Source organism: Chroicocephalus ridibundus, chromosome 1, assembly GCF_963924245.1.
Source record: "Chroicocephalus ridibundus chromosome 1, bChrRid1.1, whole genome shotgun sequence".
Lineage (NCBI taxonomy): Eukaryota > Metazoa > Chordata > Aves > Charadriiformes > Laridae > Chroicocephalus > Chroicocephalus ridibundus.
In genome coordinates, this window is record NC_086284.1 from 127,385,314 (window position 1) to 127,405,625 (window position 20,312).

Sequence of the window (20,312 nt, forward strand, 5' to 3'; positions counted from 1 at the left end):
GAACACTTCCAATGACATGGTGTCCACAACTTCTCTAGGCAACCTGTTCCAGTGTCTCAGCACCCTCATCATAAAGAATTTATTCCTTATATTCAATTTAAACCTACCCTCTTTCAGTTTAAAACCATTTACCCTTGTCCTGTCACTACAGGTCTTGGTAAAAAATCTTTTTCTGTCTTTCTTTATAAGCCCCCTTTAAGTACTGGAAGGCCGCTATAAGGTCTCCCCAGAGCCTTCTCCTCTCCAGGCTGAACAACTCCAACTCTCTCGGCCTTTCTCCATAGCAGAGGTGCTCCAGCTCCCTGATCATTTTCATGGCCCTCCTCTGGACCCGCTCCAACAGGTCCGTGTCTTTCCTGTGCTGGTGGACCCAGAGCTGGACATTTCCCCTGGGCAAGTTTTGACAGCTGTCTCAGACATACACCCATCTTGTCAGCTTGTGCAAAAAGGGTTGGACATGGGGCAAGAAGAAATGCAAGAGAGGTGCACACTTGCCCCTGTGCACCATTTGGTTAATGCATTTGTTGGAAATGGAGGGTAAAATATGAGCAGGTGCATTAGCCACAAATAAATCCCACCGTCAGAGCAGTGGGGTTACGGCACAGGCCTTCCCACAGGAACAGTGGGAGCAAAATTCAGCTAAGCTTTAGCTACTGTTAATGTGGAATTTGGTCAACTTATGAAAGGGGCCTCTATGACATAGTTGCCTGTAGAGGACTCAGTGACCCAGGAGCTGCCTTCCACGTCTCTTAGGCTCAGGTCAGACTGACCCTCCATTACCAAATCTCAATAATGGGTCCAGAGTCCTCAACAGCTTCTTACCTGTCCCACTGAGCTGGATCTGCTTGCAAAAGAGCAAATGGAGAAACAAAGCAGGACCTTTGACCCCTTGCTATCGCTATATTAGCTCTGCATAAATGCCGGTGTCTCAGATGAGCATCTACCTCAGCTTCGGCCTGAGAAAGAGAGAGAAAGCAGGACAGGTAAGAGCTGAACTCTCTCTTCTGGGTGCTATGGACTTTGTGACTGGTGTATCTAGGACATAGAGAAGTGAGTGGTCTTCTACTTTGCCCTGTTTCTTATGGCAAGCCAAAAAGCATGAGCCCTTCTAACACTCCATAGCCAGGAATGGAGGAGGGTGGGAGTGCTTGAGGTGACCTGGATTGAAGCTGAGTGATGGGTGCTCCATAAGACACTCATAAGAGGGTCAAACCCATAGTAGGGATTGCAGACTTTCAGTGCTGGAAGATACATAACCTTTTCCCAGCTGCCTTCACCACAGGGACTACAGGTTCTAAACTGGGTAAGATCCTCTCTTTATGCTCTTGGGAAGCACATGTATACCTTTCGTCTACAGAGGGAGAAACTGGGTCTAGGATTGAAAATCAAGGAAGGGTGGTAATGGAGCAGCTGCTGCTGGTCAGCAAATTAGTGAAGATGGAGTGGTAGCTTTTGGAGGTAACCTGTGTACAGAAGGAAATCAAAATGGATGCAAATTTCTTTACTGTGGGATAAGAAGGAGCATTGACTTGTAGCTACCAAGCACAGGATTTAGCAAAGCAGCCACATGTAATAGCCTTACAGCCTTTTTTGCCATTGCAGTTCCTAACACTGCGATGTTTTCTTCACGTTGATCTGAGTGATGCAGCTCCCTAATTCAGGGCATAAATCATTTTTAACTTCTAAACACCTTTTTAAGTGTAGCGTGTTCGAAAAACTTGTTTAGATGTAAAGTCATCTTTTCAATGTACCAATTACCAAATTTTCAAGAGTTCTTCCAATTTTGACTTTTTTAACAGACAAAATAAATGAGGTTGGATGAGGCTAAAGTTTGCACTTACTCCCTTTTGAGAACTTGTTCTGCCTGGACTACTATCTGCTTCATTATTCCCAGCGTGGAAAGGACAAGAGAACCTAGTGCGTAGTCAGGCCCTTCCTCATCTAGAGCAAGACAAAATACTCAGATCACTGGGTCACTAAGGTGATCATTCTATGTGATGTACTCACTAGCACAATGTTGTTTAGAGCAATCCACCAAAGAAAATGAAACAAAAAAAATCCCACATTATGAATTTTTCAGTTATACTTACGTATGGAGAAAAACTATACTGACCTCTGACAGTGTTAGTGGTTTGCTCACATGCTGAAACAAGTAATTTTAGCTCTCGTATAAAAGAAGTGCCTTTAACTGTCACATATTTTTTGGAGCTCTGAAAGCTATCATTCATTGTGGATATTTATAATTATACAAATAAAAGGACGCTTTCATTTTTATACTATGTTTTCCTCACTTCTTCAGAGTGAAATTTCAGAGGAAATGCACCGTGATCTTTGCTGTTCTCTTCTTCATTTATTGGTTAGGTTTGTTGCAAAAATCTGATGTTTAACATGTTTTATTTCTCTGAAAACAAACAAAACATTGTATGCTGATTCCAGCAGGTCTCTTGGTATAGAGAGCGGAACTGGTACTGCAAACCATGGTGCAGTCCAGGGCATTGGTGATAGCTCTGATTCTGCTCCTTAGCACCACTCTCCCCGGTAAGTCTGAAAAGCTTTTCTGTCTGCCTGAGACACTGCTCAGCTCTACAGGTTCTCACTTGCCTTAGAGAAGTCTAACCCATCCATGAAGTAGGACTGAAGCCAAATAACACATACAAGACCATGAATATACAGTGCTTGGCAGCATGAAACAAGTCGGCAGGGGCCTGGCATGAAGATTGTCCATACTTGATGCAAATACTCTGTCATGTAATGCCTATGACCTAGCTGCCCAAAAATGAGTGATGAGGTGCTGCTGGATGCTGCTGGAGTGAATTCTGGGGGAGGCTTTGAATCTCAGAATCTCAAGTCGCTTCCCACTGCGCCTGGGGGACAATATCAGAGACACAAGTGACTGGAGAAGCCTCATAGTTTTTTGCCTCCTCTTTCTCAGAAGTGCACTCAAAGTCCATCTTTGAGAGAGACCGTCGTGACTGGTTGGTCATCCCCGACGCAATTGCAGCTTACATCTATGAAACTGTGAACAAGATGTCCCCTAAAGTTGGCCAGTTCTTGGTGGATGCTGCCCAGACTCCAGTAGTTGTTGTGACCAGGTATGGAAAGATCTGCACTAGCGCTGCAATGAAATGGAGAGGGAGAAGTGGGAGAAAGAGCAGATTAATTAACTATTGACTGGGGGAGACCCAATGGGAAATTAATCAGGAACCAAAGCCTGATGTGACTACAATGGGAGTGGGGTGCTGGAAAGGTGGGATGGGACAATATAATTTCACGTGAAAGTGCAAGCTCTTCTCAGGGATGCACATTGAACATGACAATGCTTGTGAGGATAGCAGGTACTGCTCTTTATACATTGCTGGCGAGGGAGGGGGCAACTGGCTGGTGGGGGATCAGCCTCCCTGGAAAGGTGCTGCGGTGCCATCTGTGAGGCGCTAAGTACTGAAGGTGCCAGGAAACACTGCTGTCACTCAATGCAAACCACAAAATTGGCTCTAGCTGTAAATACCTATTCCTGAAGAAGGGGAAAGGGTTTCATCCCAAGAGGAAAAATATGATGACCCAAGAGATACAGTTTCATGTAACTCATGGCAAACACATACTGACTATTCCTGTCTTCCAAGGAAAGCCCCTCTAGGACTGCTGAGGAGCTTTGCACTCTCAGTGACAGGCAGTGTGATATCTACAGCAGACAGAAAATACCCTCATGTATTTGTGTATCTTACCACATACACTGTCGTCTCCTGCAGGAACTTCCTCATCAGAGAAACAACTAAACTCAGTATACTGGCTGAACAGCTGATGGAAAAAATAAAGAACCTGTGGTACACAAGAGTTCTAGGCTACTAGCCGGATGAATATAAGTCAGTGTTTCCTGATGGGAGTTGGCAGCACCCTGCAGTGTCCTCTTTCCTCCTGCCCCTATTACTGACCAAGATCAGTCAATAAGACAGAATCGACGCTCCTCTTAATGCTTCTAGAGGGAACCCAGCTTCAAAGACCAAAGGATGGAAGGCATCTGCTGAAGTCTCCCCCCCCCCAAAAAAAAAACCAAACGCTGCTGGGAATGAGGAAGGCAATGAGATTGTAGAGCTCTTCTGTAGCCAAATCCTGAAAATTAATTCCTCCTGAATGGCTTGGTCATTGACCCTCGAATAAAATAATGTTCGTTGTTACACTTCCTTAAGTTTCCTGTTTGTATTGACTGTTACAAAATCACATCCACCCCAGCATCCCATTCTGTTGACAATGCAGCTGTGATTCACATGAAGTTGTTGCAAGCAATGCTAACAAACCCTGATTTTCAGGCACATTTAACTAAGCTCAGGTTCTTCCCATCAGGGGTGATGGGGAGAGGGGGGTGCAGATGGACAGATGGATGACACAACTACCTGAGCAGCTTTTGGGATAGCCACAACGTGACAACTGTAACTTCACATCAGGAAAGACCATGAAATGTTGAGTCCTACTGATTGTGCTCCTTGGCTAGGTAAGAAGCAAGCAGGTGCACCTCTATCAAGTGGAGATTTCAGATCATTTGGGAAAACAAGTGCCAGTAAACCGAACTCTCCGTCAATCTGAGCAGGACTTTGAAAGTATGTTTCATCAGCCAATCACTGAGGCGACTGAATAGCCTTTCCAAAGGAGAAATGAGGGGAAAATTTCTCACTGCCTTCAAGGTGGAGGGTGATCAGTTTATGAGAGGGGTAGCTATGTCCAGGAATGTCTATGAAGACCTGGCAGGTCCTTGTCAGCCCTGTGTAATGGCCTTATCTCAGATGCCCACACTGGATAAAGAAATCCATCTACTTTATCATTAAGCAAGCAGAAACAAGTAGGCAATTTGTCTGAGATCGCAATGGGAGACTGCGGCAGAGGCTAAAACAAAACCCTGCTAGCCTGAGATCTAGGAGTCACATACACATGGGCAGAGCTACTGCTTATGAGAGCATCGCTACAACTGGCAAAAGGAGACCTGCCTAATAACTGAAAAGCAATGCTACTGTCTTTTAAGGTGCATCTCCATTTACTTCCAACACTGGGGTCTTAAACCTAAAATTTTCTTCTGCTTCAGCATTACCCTTAACTATCTGTCAGGGCTTGAGAGCATCAGTAATGTCCCTCACGTGGGACCCTCATCCACGCACCCTGCCTATGGACCCAGGAGCCACATCTAAGCTCTGGCTCTGAGCACCCAGACCTGTGGCTGCTACCCACTGTCCCAGCTTACTGGTGAGGTTTCTTGCATGGATGCTGAACCTACATTGTTGGTAGACTCTTTCTACCTGTGGTTGTGCTTTCTGGGTGGACCTTGGATCTATGCTGTGGCCTTGCCTCCAGCTCTGCCTCCCTCTGTCCTGAGTGGGCTCCCTGGTATGGCTGAAGGACCCTCAGTTACCACCTCACCTCTGCTTGGGTACAGTGGGACTGTGCCCTAGCTGGGAGTGTCACTACCTGTGCTGTGGTCTCTACTGGCTCCTAGCTTGTCCTCCCTCTCAAAACAGACCAGCTCTTGCTGCTCCCTGACACTGTTTCTAGGTTATCAGGTAATCAACAATTGAGTCGGGGAAGCAGGAAAAGCAGAGAAGCCCAAGGAGGAACTGTGAGATGTTGGTGTTTGGCCCTTCCCATGAAAGTGTGCAAGAGAGCAAAGGGAGAGATGGGGGGTCACAGGGAGAAAGGAGAAGCAATAGAGATTGAAGGAAGAAAAAGAATCAGCAGCAACTCCTCTAAAAGCTAAATGTATTTCCTTAAGGCTATCCCTTCATCCCTGCTGGGTTTGACTATGGAAATTAGCTCAACCAGCTGACAAAAGGCTAATTAACAGATGAAGCCTCTATTTCATGTTGTATCTCTGTGCCAAGCTCCACTAGTATTGGTGGAAGAACTGCCCTGATCCCACGTATGCAGTTCCAGGTCTCTATTTTAACCTGTTCTCCACATTTTACAACAGTATTTGACCATCTCAGGAAAGCAGGCTTTGCCATTGTTGAGATTCAATACTCCTATTGCTTGGGCAGCATTGGGGGTGGAGGAAGAATGCCACAAGCCAACAGTAAAGCTCTTTCTCCAGCCTCAAGTGCTGAAAATGTGTGCGTCTACTTTCTTTCTCAGTGATCAGAAAGTCTTACTGCTAGCAGTACTTGATCGTCCAAGGCTTCCTGTTGCCACAGGCTAAATTTCATCTCTCAAGACTTTTGCTGCTGAGAAGAGTTTGCTTCATCACAAACCTGAACATGTTGTAGCTGTTGTCCTGTTAGAGCAATTTGGTAGGCTATTGATAATACAGGAGAAATGAGTCCCTGATGTTTTGGGGCTTGTTATTTTGTTGTTTCATTTTGGTTTTGTAATTATCAGTCAGATCAGCTATCAATATAAACTTGCACTTAACCATTTGTCTGGAATAAAACATCTAATTTTGCATTTTCTATGTCTCAGCAGCTGCTTCGTACCATGCACAATTGGAATGAAATCAGTGTCTCCATGCAGAGCAGCAAGTTTTTCCACCTCCAGTTGCTTTACCGCTTCTGCAGAGTTCTTTTGCAGATTTCTTTATTGCTGCCTGTTTCGCTTAGGCTGTCTGCGCTTCCCCATTCACACATGAATGTGCGCATGCATATGTATCATGTAAATGCACCAGTGTTTAGAAGAAGGTTTAGAAAGGCACAGTTTGGACTGATAAGAGCGTTTACCACATTAAAAAGCCAGAAACTTCAGCTCCTTCTGCTACAGAGATGATTTCCTAGCTGCTTGTTTTGCACATGTCTGCTCAGTCTTTCTTTCTTTTTTCCCAAATATAACCCTTCATCTTAAATCCCCTCACCCCAGAGAAGAATTCAGCATTCTGAGTTTTCTCAGGATCGAGCTTGTTCTTTTGGCACTTCAATGAAAGAGTGAAAGTCATGAGTCTCATGAAAGAGCCTAGATGTGCCCTTAAGAGTTTGGTGTTCTGGAAATAGCTGCTTCAAGCCTTTTCAATCTATTTGCATGGACTGCGAAAAAGGGTAGGAAAAAGTTTGGAAAGTATAGGGGGTCATGTTGCATTTGGAGCCCGTTGTGTGACTTCATCAATGCAACCCAGGCGTATTTGTACTGCATCACTGCACAGCTGGAGCAGAGCAGTACCTGGTATGAATTCCATGATAAAACTCAACAAAGTTTTGGTATGTTGTTAAATACACTTAATTGTAACCCTTTAGTTTTTTCTGCAATGTAACCTTCAGAAAATCCAAGCCGGCCACGTGCTGATCACCTGCTTGATATTTGACCGATTTTAGCATACAGGAAAAACTGAATCAGCCTGTATTTGCTTGTACTGAATCTCCTGATCATGTAGTTATCTATGCATTTGTATGCTTTAAAAGAAATAAACAGAAAACCTCCCAGATGGTTAATCTGCTGTACAATGCAGGGCGACGTATGAAGAGTAAAGTAGACAACCTCCCACTGCCACTTCTGAGCCTGACGTTACTGGCATCACCCTGTGGTGATGGGCAGAAACTTAAGGGCAGAAACTAGCATCTGAGACAACATTAAAGCTAGGATCAGATAAAAAAAAAAAAAAAGGCATTTTATCCCAAAAGGGATCCTGGGGCAAATTCATGGGACAGGTAATGAGAGGGCTATGTGTTTTAATCCCAAAGTCAAAATATTTCACATCCATTCCCACTTTCCAGTAGGAATTAGCCAAATCTGTAATTTCTTTGTAAAATAGGGATGGAAATAACTTCCCAAGTGATGTCTCCGAAAGTTCACCGAGTGCTTCAAGATTCTTGGAGAGGCTTCCTAAGTCAAGCATTCATTTCAGTGAGATGCATGTCACAGAAACTTTCTTTGTGAGTAATCATCATTCACATAGCAGCTCTGGGAAAGCTTGTGGTGTAACTGGTTCAACAGAGTCCATTGAAATGAAATCGTAAGAAATGTCAGTTTTCTGTTGTTTCCGAGATGGATGAATAACACCTCACGTGTTCCTGATTTCTGCAAAAACACCCTCTCTTGAGAAGTATTTATTATGGTGAATACACAATTTTCAGTGGCTCAGAGTGTTGATGGCACAGAACTGTTCGGCTTTTACAGGTCCTAGTTTCCCTCACCTCTTACTTCAACACTTGGAAAAATCACAAATTAACGCTAACGAACGAATGCCTCAGGCTCCACACCGCTGTCAGCAACGGCGGCTGACCTTGTTGACGGTGACAAACAGCCCAAACCCTCCAGCAGCGGAAACCTGAAAGCGAGCTATTTTTCCCCTTCCAAGGAGCGATGATGAAGGCTGGAAGAAGCCATGTGATATGTACGGACAGTAGTCACAACTTGAAGAACCATGTGGTGATCTCCTCTCCTCTCCACACCCACACACACAGAGGCACAGGCCGATTTAAAGGTATTATATTTTTTTGTCCGCTGGTGATGGCAGTGCATGGGGACGGAGAGGTGTGGAGACGGAGAGGTGTGGGGACGGAGAGGTGTGGGGACGGAGAGGTGCGGCCACCGCCATGAGGGAGCAGGCAAAGATGGCGGCCAGCTGCTGAGGTGCAGAGCTGATAACAACGTTTTTTCAGATGGTTTTATACTTTCCACAGGCTTTTGGCAAAAAAAAAAAAAAAAAAAAAAAAAGCTTTTAACAGATTTTAAAAGTAAACACAAACGGGGTGCGTGTCTGTGATGACAATAACGACAACCGGCACGCAGAGAACACAGGGGCCTCCAGGTGTCCCGGGCCGCCGCCGCGGGAGGCGGCTGCCGCTCTCCAGCAGGGCCGGAGGGTCGGGGCTACCGGCTGACGCCCCTCAGGAGGGGCCCGTTGTGAGGCTCCGCCGCCGAGGGGGACTAAAGGGGACCGGTCCGGAGGGCAGTGCCGCCCCGGCGAGGCGCGGGCGGGATGACAGCAAGCCTTGCGTGCCAGGCGGCCGGCGGCGGGCGGCAGAGATCAGTCAGCGTCTTTCTCCCTTTCGCTCACAACCCGCCGCCTGCCGCCGCGGCGGCCAGCACTGACTCAGAGCGGCACCTTCCCCGCCACCCGCTTCGCACGCAATGCCGCCGGTCTCCCCCCCCACCTCCCCCGCTTCCCTCCTCCAACACACCCGCCCGGCTCCCGGCCCCGCTCCCGGCCTCCGCTGCACTCCCGCTCCTCAAGGGGCCGGGGCGGCGGTACGGCCAGCGGCGGCCCGGGCGCGCAGGTAGGCTCGGGCGGCGGGGAGCGGCGGGGAGCGGGGAAGAGGCGTGCTGCCGCCTCGGCGCCTCCTCCCCGGCGGCGGAAAACACACGCTCTCACGAATTTACCTCAGGATTTGAGGGGTGGCTGTTAGTTTTTGGGAAACTGCAGTACCCTGAGCCCCCCTCCCTGCTCCTCCGGCCAGGCCCGCACAAGGGGGCTCGGGCAGCGGGACGGGGCGGGGTCTCCCCGCCTGGGAAGGCCAAGGGGGTCTTCAGCCCCGGCGGGAGTCGAGCAGAGGGGGCCGAGAGTGAGGGAGGAGTGGTTTTAATGGCTGTGGACCCACGTTGAGGTGCGGCTGGGACGGGGGACTGGCTCCCTGGCGGCCGGTGAGGGCTCACCCGTGGAGCCTGGGGAAGGGGAAGGGTGTTTCGGTGCGGGCCAAGCTGGGTTTGAGAGGCCGCAGCTGGGAAGGCGTTGGGTGGGGAGGCTTCAGATATTGTTTCCGTAATATGTAGAAAGACCGTTTTTCACGTATGTTTGCCTCCTTACCTGCGTGCTCACCAGCGAGGTGGGAGTTCCTGTCCCTCGAGTGTATTAATGAGCACGCTGTGCTTTGCAGACCCTAACTTACTTGGGGTTTTTTGTGGGGGAGAGAGAGTGTACCAAACCAAATGATCCCATATCACAGAATTCCTCTTTACGCATAGGTTTGGGGGTGATACTGGGACTAGGTCACTTCTCAACAAATGCTTTAAGAAACATTTCTGGTTTTGCTATTCCGAAACCTAGAAAATGGCAGCACAAGTGCAAGCTAACTGTCTTGATGGTAGCAGTGATAAAACGGCTTTATTAAAAGTTCCCCAGTGCCATAAATGCAGTGGCGTTCCAGTGTGTGCCACAGCATCGGGTACTGCCCGTGTTGCGTGGGAGATGCACGGGCCTGTTCACTGGCCTGCGTCTGGAAATGGTTTAGAAGAGAAGTTGCTATCAATCAGCCCCGAGTTGCACTGATTACTGAAGATCTTAACAGCAGAATAAATATTTGCAAGTACAGCTGTGATACATGTCAGTGAAGAGCACGGATCTTTTATTTTCACATCTTCCTATCTCCAGGTTTACAGTAGCGTCCCCATTAAACAGGTTCAGATACAGGGTTTAAGGCCGCTTTATTCACAGAGTCCACTTAAGAAAGAGAAAATGTGTAACTTGGTGTTTGAAAACAAGTGGATTAAGTTCACTGCTTAGAACAACCACTTCAAGATTATTTTTTTTCCTCATAATTGTAACATTGTCTCTTCTCTCCAAAGGCTCCCTTGTCCCTTGCCTTTCTGTAGGGTCATGATGTTCAAGTTCTGCCGGTGGAGGATTGCTCCCTTTGGAGTGGGGTACGGACCCTCCCAGGTAACGTTCCCCGCAGAGATGTCTTCAAAATGGCGTGCTTGGGTCGGCTTTGCCACTTGGAGGGCGCAGAACTGTAAAACAGGCGGCATGGCTGCGTGATCTGCAGGACTACTCTGTTTTCAGTTGTGGTCAGTAAAACACAAAGTTCTTTTTTTAAAAAGAAAAAAAACCCACAGAAATCAAACCATGTTAATAGTTACAGGCTGTTGCATCCTTAGTTTAATGCTGTTTTTTGTCAGTTAAACTGCTACTGTAGCTGTTAGCTAATTCAGCATTTTACGTTCCCCATGCTTCTGAGCTGCTTTGTGTGGCGTGAAAGTGGGCAGTTTCATATTTCTCCTTTTTGGGTGTCAAAAATTGTTGGAGTTACGTACCCATACAGTTATTTTAGCAATTTAAGTAACTCATTAAGTCTTTTTTGGCAGGTAAAACCTTGCGGTGATTTTTAGATTTAAAAGGCGCTTTCAGTATTCTAATAATAAGGTTGACTCAATAGAAGTCATATTTTGTAAAAATAACTGTGGTAGATATTGCTGGAGGGAGAGAATGCTAATTTGATTTGGAGTTACCCATTTTCCCAAATAATACTTTGATACCTTAGAAGAATAAAGATCTACTATATAAAATCAATACATACATACATGACATGTAATACTTTGCTATTTATTGAGAAGCAATGGTTCATCCAAAATAGTCATTCATTTGATTGATTGAGTTCTGTATTTGTAAAACCATCCTTTGTCCATACAAACTCTGTCTTTCTTCTAAGGACTTCTTATTAGTGGCTAGGTTTAAAAATTTTCCACTTTAATCGTAAGCACCTTTTGCTCCATCGTGTATTATTGTGGAGGGTGCACTGGGTGGCTGAATGGGGGAGGAAAATAAATATTTCTGTATTGAATTGACTCAATGTAGGTCACTAATTTTTGCCAGCTCACGTGCAGTGTTAAAAATACGCCGCGGGCAATTGTCATCTGTCAACCTGGAGAAAAATGCTTGTGGCAAGAGGGAAAATACAAGAATACTGGGCACTGTTACAAGTCTTTTGGGCAACTCATTGGCAGGCAGCCACCATAGAGGGCTGGCAGCTATTGCAGACATTGCTAACTCATGTTATGTCATAGCACATAAAATCAAAATATGGAGCATGAATGCACAAAGTACTTCGGTAATCCACAAGCACTTACTGCCACAGGGCACCAGAGTTTATGATTTACTCCCTTGACTAAATCACAGACCTGACTTACATAACTGAGTTAATAAAAAATCTGGTTTTGAAGCATCTAAACTGGTATGTGGGAGCATGTCCATTCCCTGAGTGAACTGGCAATCTGGCGATGCCAATAGCTAGTTATGTCCTCAAAGCCTACCAGCTTTCTTTTTAAGTGAAGGTTTGTTTCCCCTCCTGTTTGCACAGAAAGCATGTGGTTAAAGGGTAAACCTATGAGTTCAAAAGCAATTAAAAGGATCCTCTGAACATATCTGCATGGCATCTCATGATTTTCAGTGAATTTTGTGAATTCTGAGGATAAATGATGGCCTACCCTTATGGTTTTTGACAGATACACGTCAAGGATAATCTATGTATATTTGCTTTTAGTGAACTTGATGATTGCCTGAGGTCTCCTCCAGCTGTGCTGCACTGGTAATGCCACTTGTGTTAAAGCATGAGTCAGAATATGAGTTTGCTTTCTTAAAATAAAAAGGAAGAAGGCTGCATGTCACTATTTGTCCTTTCTGTGAACATGCAACACTATGTCAAAAACCAGTAGTATTCTACAGCTGCTAGCAGACACCTCAGCCTTTGCGTTTTTACACTACAGTTGATCACCTTCACTCGATGTGCATTTCACACACTAATTCGATCATGCCCATTGTGTGGCAGGAGCCCTTGGTTTGTTTTTCTGTCTGGTAAAAATGTCAGCGCTTCCATGCAAAGTCTGAATTCAGCATAAGATGAACTGACAATTGTTTTTTGTTGTTTTAGTTTAATTATAAGACTGAAAATCTATACTTCGGTCCTTGTTCACTATGTGCAGTGTTTTGGAAATCCTGTTTTTATTGTAATCTTCCTTTTTCACTTCCTCTGGACCTTTTCACAAGACTTGGTTTAGGGCACATGCTTTCCTATCTGGTCTTAAGGCAAATACCAATTTGTTATTTTTTATTTATTTTTTTTTAGCCACTTAAACTCACTCTCCACCTCTGAATTTCAAGTATGGCTGAAGTGGGCATTGTCTGGGTATGTGGCCTACAGGTATAGCAGCACACTAGCTGTAGCCCCACTGCCTGTTTTGTCTGTGCCAGAGGTCTGAAGAGCCGGGCTGGTGGCTGACTGCTGCAGGAGGGCTGTGCGTGCAGGGGCAGAGATGCTGCCGGAGGACAACAGCCTTACGGCCAGCGGAGTGGCAAACTTGGCTCACTGGGGCTTGCTCCCTCCACCACCCTCCTGGCTGGGTCCCTTTCCATGTCAGAAACCTTGTCCCATCCTGAACCTGAAGCCCAAGGGTGGCAGGCTTGGTTTTGACTGATCTTTTCAGAATGCTCCCCAGTGATGCTTTCTGTCCAGCTGCTGGACACTGGAGGAAGGCGCTAGCTTTGCCTCTTACAGAACAGAGAGGGGACTCAGCCTTCAAACACACAAACCACTCGTGTTTCGCTGTCTAATGCACTGGCCTACAGTGCAGCCAGAACTGTGGTAACCATGTGGGTTAGGATGCCTCAGCCTTCATTTTACTAGTTTACAGGTTTGGTATAGATGAATAAATGCCAACACGCACTTTAGTGTCAGCTTGCAACCCAAACATACAGTCCCAGTCCCCTGAGGCTTGTTCATCCATATTGATATTCCTTCCCATCACTGCATCTTTGCTGCCCTTGGCTTGCGATCACTGCATTTGGGTGAGCACGTTCACAGCTTCCAGTGTTGCAGTTGCCAATTCAAGCTGTGGTGCAAATGAAGTCTAACCCAGGCACAAACTGCAGAGGGACCTAGGCTGCATGCGCGGGTTGGTCCTGTGCCTGGCACTGCTCCCTGGCAGTACTTACAACCAGATGAGAAGCGCATGCATGCCTTAGCAGTGCACACAGGTGTCTAAATTGGCGCAATCTTGCCCTACGCATTATCCAAATTACTTAATGGCAATTTAAGGAAGGTGCAGCTAATAGTATTAGGAAACCTAATCCAGCAGCACGGCTGCGAGCATCTATTCATATGGCTCCTCTCTATATGGCTGAGTGAGGCCATATGATTGTAGGAGTTTCGTGGGTCTTCAGATCTTTTGGAGATGAATCATTAGCATGAACTCTGAAAGAGGGCACACGAGTTCACTCCCGGGTAAGCAGTGTGTGGCTTAGGCTCCCAGTCTTCTCATTCAGCCAAACCCCAACTCTCTTGAAGTTAATCATGTAAAACTCCAGTTGATTTCAACGAAAACAGCAGTTTCTCTACTGACTTTAATTGGTATTTATTTGGGTGACAGCGAAGGTAGGGACCTATAAGCATCATTAGACTAGTTGTACGAGTTCTTAAAAGTTAGAGTAATAGGGGGGTTTCATCTTTCATGAATCAGCAGGGATTTCAGATGTTTTTAATAGCCTCAGGATGGCTGCAGCCTCTAAAGTGGCTATGCAAATGTGAGTGTGCGACAGCACCATCGATGCCTGCTGCCAAAATGTTCGCCCTAGAAGCTACTGAATTATAAGGGTTGTTCAAGGTTTATTCTCTCCTTTTCTCTAGCTAGATCTAGTACTTTTTCTGTGCAGCAGCTCTGCTCTGAAATGTTCTCTTTTCTCAAGTGCTACCTTAGTTTCTCATGGGTACCTTGTTTTAGCACATTTCATATCTGCTGTATACTCTTTGTTCTACTCTTGTCAAAAAAAAAAAAAAAAAAAAGAAAGGGTGCTCTCCAGGGCTCTCCTCACCTTTATTCCCTTGATTTTCCCCTGAGCCTTCTTCTCTCTCCTGGCAACATACCCACAAGGGTTTTTCAATTACATGAGTGTTCCTGAGTGGTCTGAAGTACTGTATTCTTTGACTAGAAATCAGAATATCTGGCAGCTTACCTACAGCTGAGCTGCTGTGAGACCTTGGGCATGCCATTGCACTTTTCAGTGCATTTGTCTGTCCTCTCTTTGCTTCTTAGCACCCCTCCATCCATTAAGTCCTGGTTGGATATAGGAGAGCGGAAGTTTACATACATATATATATGTGTTTCTTGAAAGCTATCAAGCTTCTACTCCTACCTGCAACATTTCCTTAGGTGGCCTGATTGTACCCATGGCAGTAACTCCCACAGGTTCAAAGCTATGCAAAACCAAATATGCACCTCTGTCTCGCTCTCTCTTTTTTTTTTTTTAATCTTTTTGTAATGGTTTGAATGTTTTGCTGTGTGTGAGGCGTGGGTTGATGTTTCTGTGGTTCCCAGAGGAGGGAGGGTGAAGAGTGGGTGACAGGGGAAATGGGTGGTGTGGTCATGCAGGTGTTTAGGCAGCGCATAGAGGGAAGTCAAGTGAGTGGTCAAGTCAGGTGCATGGCACTATACAGGGCGAATATTTGCTGTGTGTTATTTGTACATGGTGTTCCTCAGTGGAAAAACTGCTGTTTACATTTTAAGTCTGCCTTTCTGGTCATTTTGTATACCATTTTTAAAGATAGACTGAAAATTTGGATTGATTTAAAAACCACTGACCAAGTTTCGTTCTCTAACTGAGCAGAGTGCCACACAGTTTCACAGTCCGGTTTTCTTTGCCTCAAATTGAGGGTAAAAGAAAGGGCATCCTTTGGGGAACAGCTGTTCTTTTATATTCATATTAACTAGTTTGATCAGTTTAGAAAGAAAGACGGCATCAGATTCTGGGATCTCCTTTGCACAGTAAAAGGCAGAGTGTTTTTTTCCAGAACTGACTAGTGATTTTTGGATGCATCCAGTTATTTTCAGGTATTACCTAATTTATTTATTTTTGAATAAATAAAGTGAGTACTCAGCCCTTTCTGGAAATCAATGCTTCGCAAAGGATCTGAAGCTAGACATTTACAAAGGAAAGCCTCTGAATTTTGTAATCACTTTGTGGGAAGCATTTTCTTTGAACACGGATTCTTACATTACCTCCCCTGTACCTCCCCTACTCTAGTCCCCAAAGCAGCAAAATGCAGTCCAAATTTCAAGAGGAACACTGATCTCTTCTTTTCTGAAATCTGTTGTGGAGGTGTCTCTTGTAAAATCCCATGTGCCCTAGAAATCGTGAAAAGTAAACAGTAGAGGAAGTATGTTCACTAACTAGACTTAGTGGGAGCTTCTGACTAAGAATGTGCTCTCTTACTGATAAGGAGACTGTTTTGAAGTTTGAAAATATGTATTCTGGTCACAATGCATTGTTTAGATGATTGATACTGATAATGTTGCGTGCTCTCAAACCACAACGTGTGCCCTCTATTTCCAAAGCTGCTTCAATCTGTTACAAAAACATAGGAGAGGTAAATTGGAAAAATAAAACCTACAATTCAGTTTATATTTGAAAATAAGTATCAACCCAAGCAGCTTGGCCTTTGGCAGGGCTTTTTTACTGAGTCACATGCGGAAGGCTGCCTTTCTTCTTGAAGGATGTTGGTTTCCAATCCACTTGCTATGTCATCTCCCATGTCTTGCATTCTTTTACTTTATTAGGAACTCTGGTCTTAGCTGCCTAGATGTTTGGGGCCAAACGCCCTCTGGCTTTTACTGAGAGTGGAGTACTCCAAAACCTCCTGTCACTTGCAGCAAGACTCCAGCAGGATACTGAACACCCGCATCTGCAAACCGAGCAGGTGCTTGGGTTGTTATTGAAACCTAGAGTGCTTGTGGTATAGTATTAAAATGTTATATGATATAATATGGGCTTTTTCTGGTTTTCTAGGGCTACCTGTCCAGCTCTGTGTGTGAAATTCAGCAGCATTGTAATTACTTCTGAGTCCATTTACTGCATCTTCAATGCCTGTTTCCATCGGTTATGAATTTAGGTAGCTCTTTCTTTGTTCCTATTCATGAATTGATTTCCCTTTCTTTGATGTCATGCAGAATGCTGATGTATTTGGTAAATAGCCTGAGTGGATGGATTTCCCATTGCAGGATTGTCATTAGGCCGTTTGTGGTCAGTGCTTCCTGTTCTTCGCTTGCCATGAAATGTGCTCCTTAACTGGATAAAGCTTTTTAAACAAGAGAAGAATTGGAACTGTTTTTCAGTTAGAAATTTTGGGACACATAATGATTTGTGCTTACAGCTTGCAAATCTACTGACAAGTCCCCGTTGACCTCATGAATGTAAGTGATCATACAGGGATAAAGAATTAGTATTCCAGTAGCGTTAAATTGCTAAAAGCGCACGTAAGCATCCCCAACCATGAGTTGACATCTCTTTGTACTGTATGCCTTGCAAGCACCTGAAAAAAAATTTCATTTGTCAAAAGGCTTACTCTTCCTGTGCAGCAGTCAACAAGTTGGAACACCTTTGCAAAGTCAGGAAATGTTCTTACTGTAATTCAGCCTATTCGAAACCTGAGGCACAGACACGCCATGTGGGGCTTTTCATCCCTGTCTGACAGAGCCAGGACAAGAAGCTGCAGATGGAATCTTGATGCTCCTTGTCAGTGGAAGTGTACCTCTTAGCTTCTAAGAGCCAACCTTTACTGCATTACTTCTGGAAGGTCAGCCCAGTGCAGTGATTCCACCACTTGTCTTACTGGTTTGAGGGCCCTGTGTTAGTTTCTTCTCAGTCCTCCACAACTTCAAGTACCATTTAGTGGTGGTGCAGTCATCAGTGTTAGCACATCTGGCACTGAAATGAAGGTTGCAAAAATTCTGTGCCCATTTAAGTAAACATCAGATCTGGGTACAATTTTTCTTTGTGTTGAGATGAAATACTTTATTTCTGAAAAATGCTGATTCATTGAAGCCAAAATGGAGACCAAGAACTGCATCTAACCAGGTCCTGATTTATATCAAGAAGCAGAGGCACTCCGACTTTGATTGTGCACATCTCAGGAAAGTGCACCAACCCCTACATTGTTGGGGGTGGTGCCGGTGGTGTAGTTGTTTTCATGAAAAACCTCAAAAGGTCTTGATTTCGGTCCAAAGCAGTACAAAAGCATTTGTGAAATCATGAAAAGGTTTGTGGGATGGGCAGATGAATGTTCCCATCCAGATCTGCTGACAGATTTTCTAGTAGTGCTTTGCTATCTTTTCATGACAGTGAAGGCAGTTAGATTGCAAAAAAACAAACCATATTTCTTAGCTGCAACCATAGTGGATTTATTTTAAAATAATAAAAGTGGGGAAAAAAAACGGTCCAACTTATTTAACAAGATCTTTGGCAGGTGTCATATCAGAATTGCACGATTTCCATTCCACATTAGCAAACCACTTTACAGTCATTAAGTTCTTTTAATGTGGATAAAATAGGCATCCTGTTATATTACTCAAGTCTACCAGGTTAAATACTTAAAATCACAATAATTTTGGTATTGTCCTAAACTGTATTAGTGCTAATAAACAGATAATGAATATTAACATGGAATAGTCAAAATTCCAGGTGTAAGTTTGCTCAAGCATATGTTGCCTTTTCTTTGAAAGAAATAATTGAAAATAATTTTTACACCATTGTGAAAATGTCAGGTAGATCTGCAGTTTACAGGAGTAAAATAAGCACCTTCATAGTGTACAGTCTTTTGGATGAAAGCCTGTAAGAATCCACAGAGTTTTGCATTGTTGAAGTAGTTACCTCTTTTGTATTATTTTTTTTTTCACTGATATTGAGCATTTGCTGTGGCATTTGTATGTGATTCTCTTCAAGCCTGGATATATTTAGCAAGTTGACTTGTTTTTTTTCCAGATGCCAGTACTAAAGCTTTACGCAACGGAAGATGATCTTGATAGATTTCCTTGGTCATTGTTCAATTTGGTATTTTTAAGTATTAAAAAAAAAAAAAGAAGCTGGCAGCCCTAACTTACAATTATTTAAGGTCTTGTAGATTGATATCCAAAGATACTGTTCTGCTTTGGGTGGGGATTAAGGAAATAATGAGTCTGACTAACTAAGAAAACTCTCTTTAAAACAAGGTGTGATTTTTTTCTGTAATAAAAATCATAGGTTAGTTGAAGTATAAGTCTTAGGCTTCTTTTTGTAATTAAAAAAATAAGCCTCTTGTTAGGTATGAGTAAAGGTAGAGGGAGGATAAGACATTGAGAAGACACTATTGAGACAGTAGTTTTTGAGGGTCTCTGCAAGTAAGATCAAAATTTGAGCTGATACTCCTGATTTTCAAACAGTGGAAGGTCTGAAAATACAGTTCATGCTTTTCATGCACTTGTAAGCCTGACAAAGGAGTTCAGCTATTAGGTGTAGGGAGAAAAGTCTGTCATGTGGAGGAAGAAAAACCAAATCTTTTAGAAGAGGTAGTAGGGGAGAAAAAAAATATGCATGCAGTGAAGGGAGGGGATAGCAAAAAGCTAGTGTGTGTCTCTGATGCCCACACTGTAGCCCAGACTCATACCCTGCTGTCATAACTGTGTGCCAAGAGCACACAGTGTCACCAGCAATTGCTGAAAGACGCTTTTGCCCCCACTGACCCTGTAGTGCCATCTCTCCACCTGCTGAAATGAGGGCTTGCTCTGTTAGCCTGTGGGTACAGTAGGGAGCTGACTGGGGAGTTGGGCAAGACGTCCATGCCTTGGTTTCTAGGTTTGCACTGCCCTTGGGTGAGGTGTGGTTTTGTTTCTTTGCCTATATTGAACAGCACAACCTCAAGGTTCAATAAAAAATGGAAATACCAGGATATATTTGTAACACCCAAAATAGTCATCCCCATTTACGGATGTTTAGAAAATACAGAGGTGCGAAAAGAAAAGCTGTAGTGAATGTACTTGCACTACACTTACATCAGAGGGATACCTCTTCTGTCATTCAGTTTACACATTTTTTCCCCTGCTATCCAGACAGTAGTTGGGTCTTCAAGCTTTGCCCATTTCTCTGTTTCTCATTAATTTTGTTAGCTTGTATAGCTGTCTTCCCTTTGAAGCCTTTTAGCAGGTCTGCATGGGTGTAACCCTTCCCCCTAAAACTCACTGCATCGTCGTCTTAAGTAGGAGACAGTAACTCTTTTTCATTAGACCGCTCCCTTATTAGAATAAAAGTAACTTTCCATAGATTTGTAAAATGCCTCGTTGTTATTCTAGGAATAATCTCCTGCATTCTGATCACCTAGAAAACAATTCTTAGCTTCAATGAAATGTAAAAGTCTCACTCTGGTGATCAAAGTGATCCAGGGACTATTCCTGCAACCCTGTGGTCAGTTACAATATGGATTTGTGTGTCAGCTTATTCGTTTCCTGGCAAAGTTGGGAGAAAGGAACACAGAACGAAACTCTTAAAACTTAACTTGAAACACTGCTGTCTGGTAAAATCATGTGGGGTTTGCTGTATAGCAAATTGCATGAAAGTTGTTACCAGCTTATTTTACTTCTTAAAATTAGACCCAAAGATGTATATTTGCAGACTCTTTCTTTCATTGGCAAAGTTGAATTTGCGTTATCTTACAGTGATGTAAGTACCATTAAAAATCTTTTACATATTGCAATTTGAGATTTGTTTCCATGTATTTTATCACTTAGTGATAAGATGAAATCTGCCTCTAGTCAACACCTTTGTGGGTTTTGCGATAGCTAGTTTAAAAGCTTCAAAGGCTAAGTGCAAAAGAGAAGAAAGATAAAAATCTTTAAAA

At 44.1% G+C, this 20,312-nt stretch overlaps 1 protein-coding gene across 1 annotated transcript; it reads left to right on the forward strand.

Annotated features, from left to right (window-relative positions):
* The first annotated feature begins 954 nt into the window (after positions 1–954).
* Positions 955–3,846, forward strand: LOC134509042 (apovitellenin-1). The gene is made up of 4 exons (XM_063321530.1): positions 955–983; positions 2,437–2,538; positions 2,933–3,092; positions 3,747–3,846. The coding sequence occupies exons 2-4, from the start codon at positions 2,478–2,480 to the stop codon at positions 3,844–3,846; spliced, it is 321 nt and encodes a 106-aa protein (XP_063177600.1). The 5' UTR covers positions 955–983; positions 2,437–2,477.
* Positions 3,847–20,312: the final 16,466 nt, after the last annotated feature.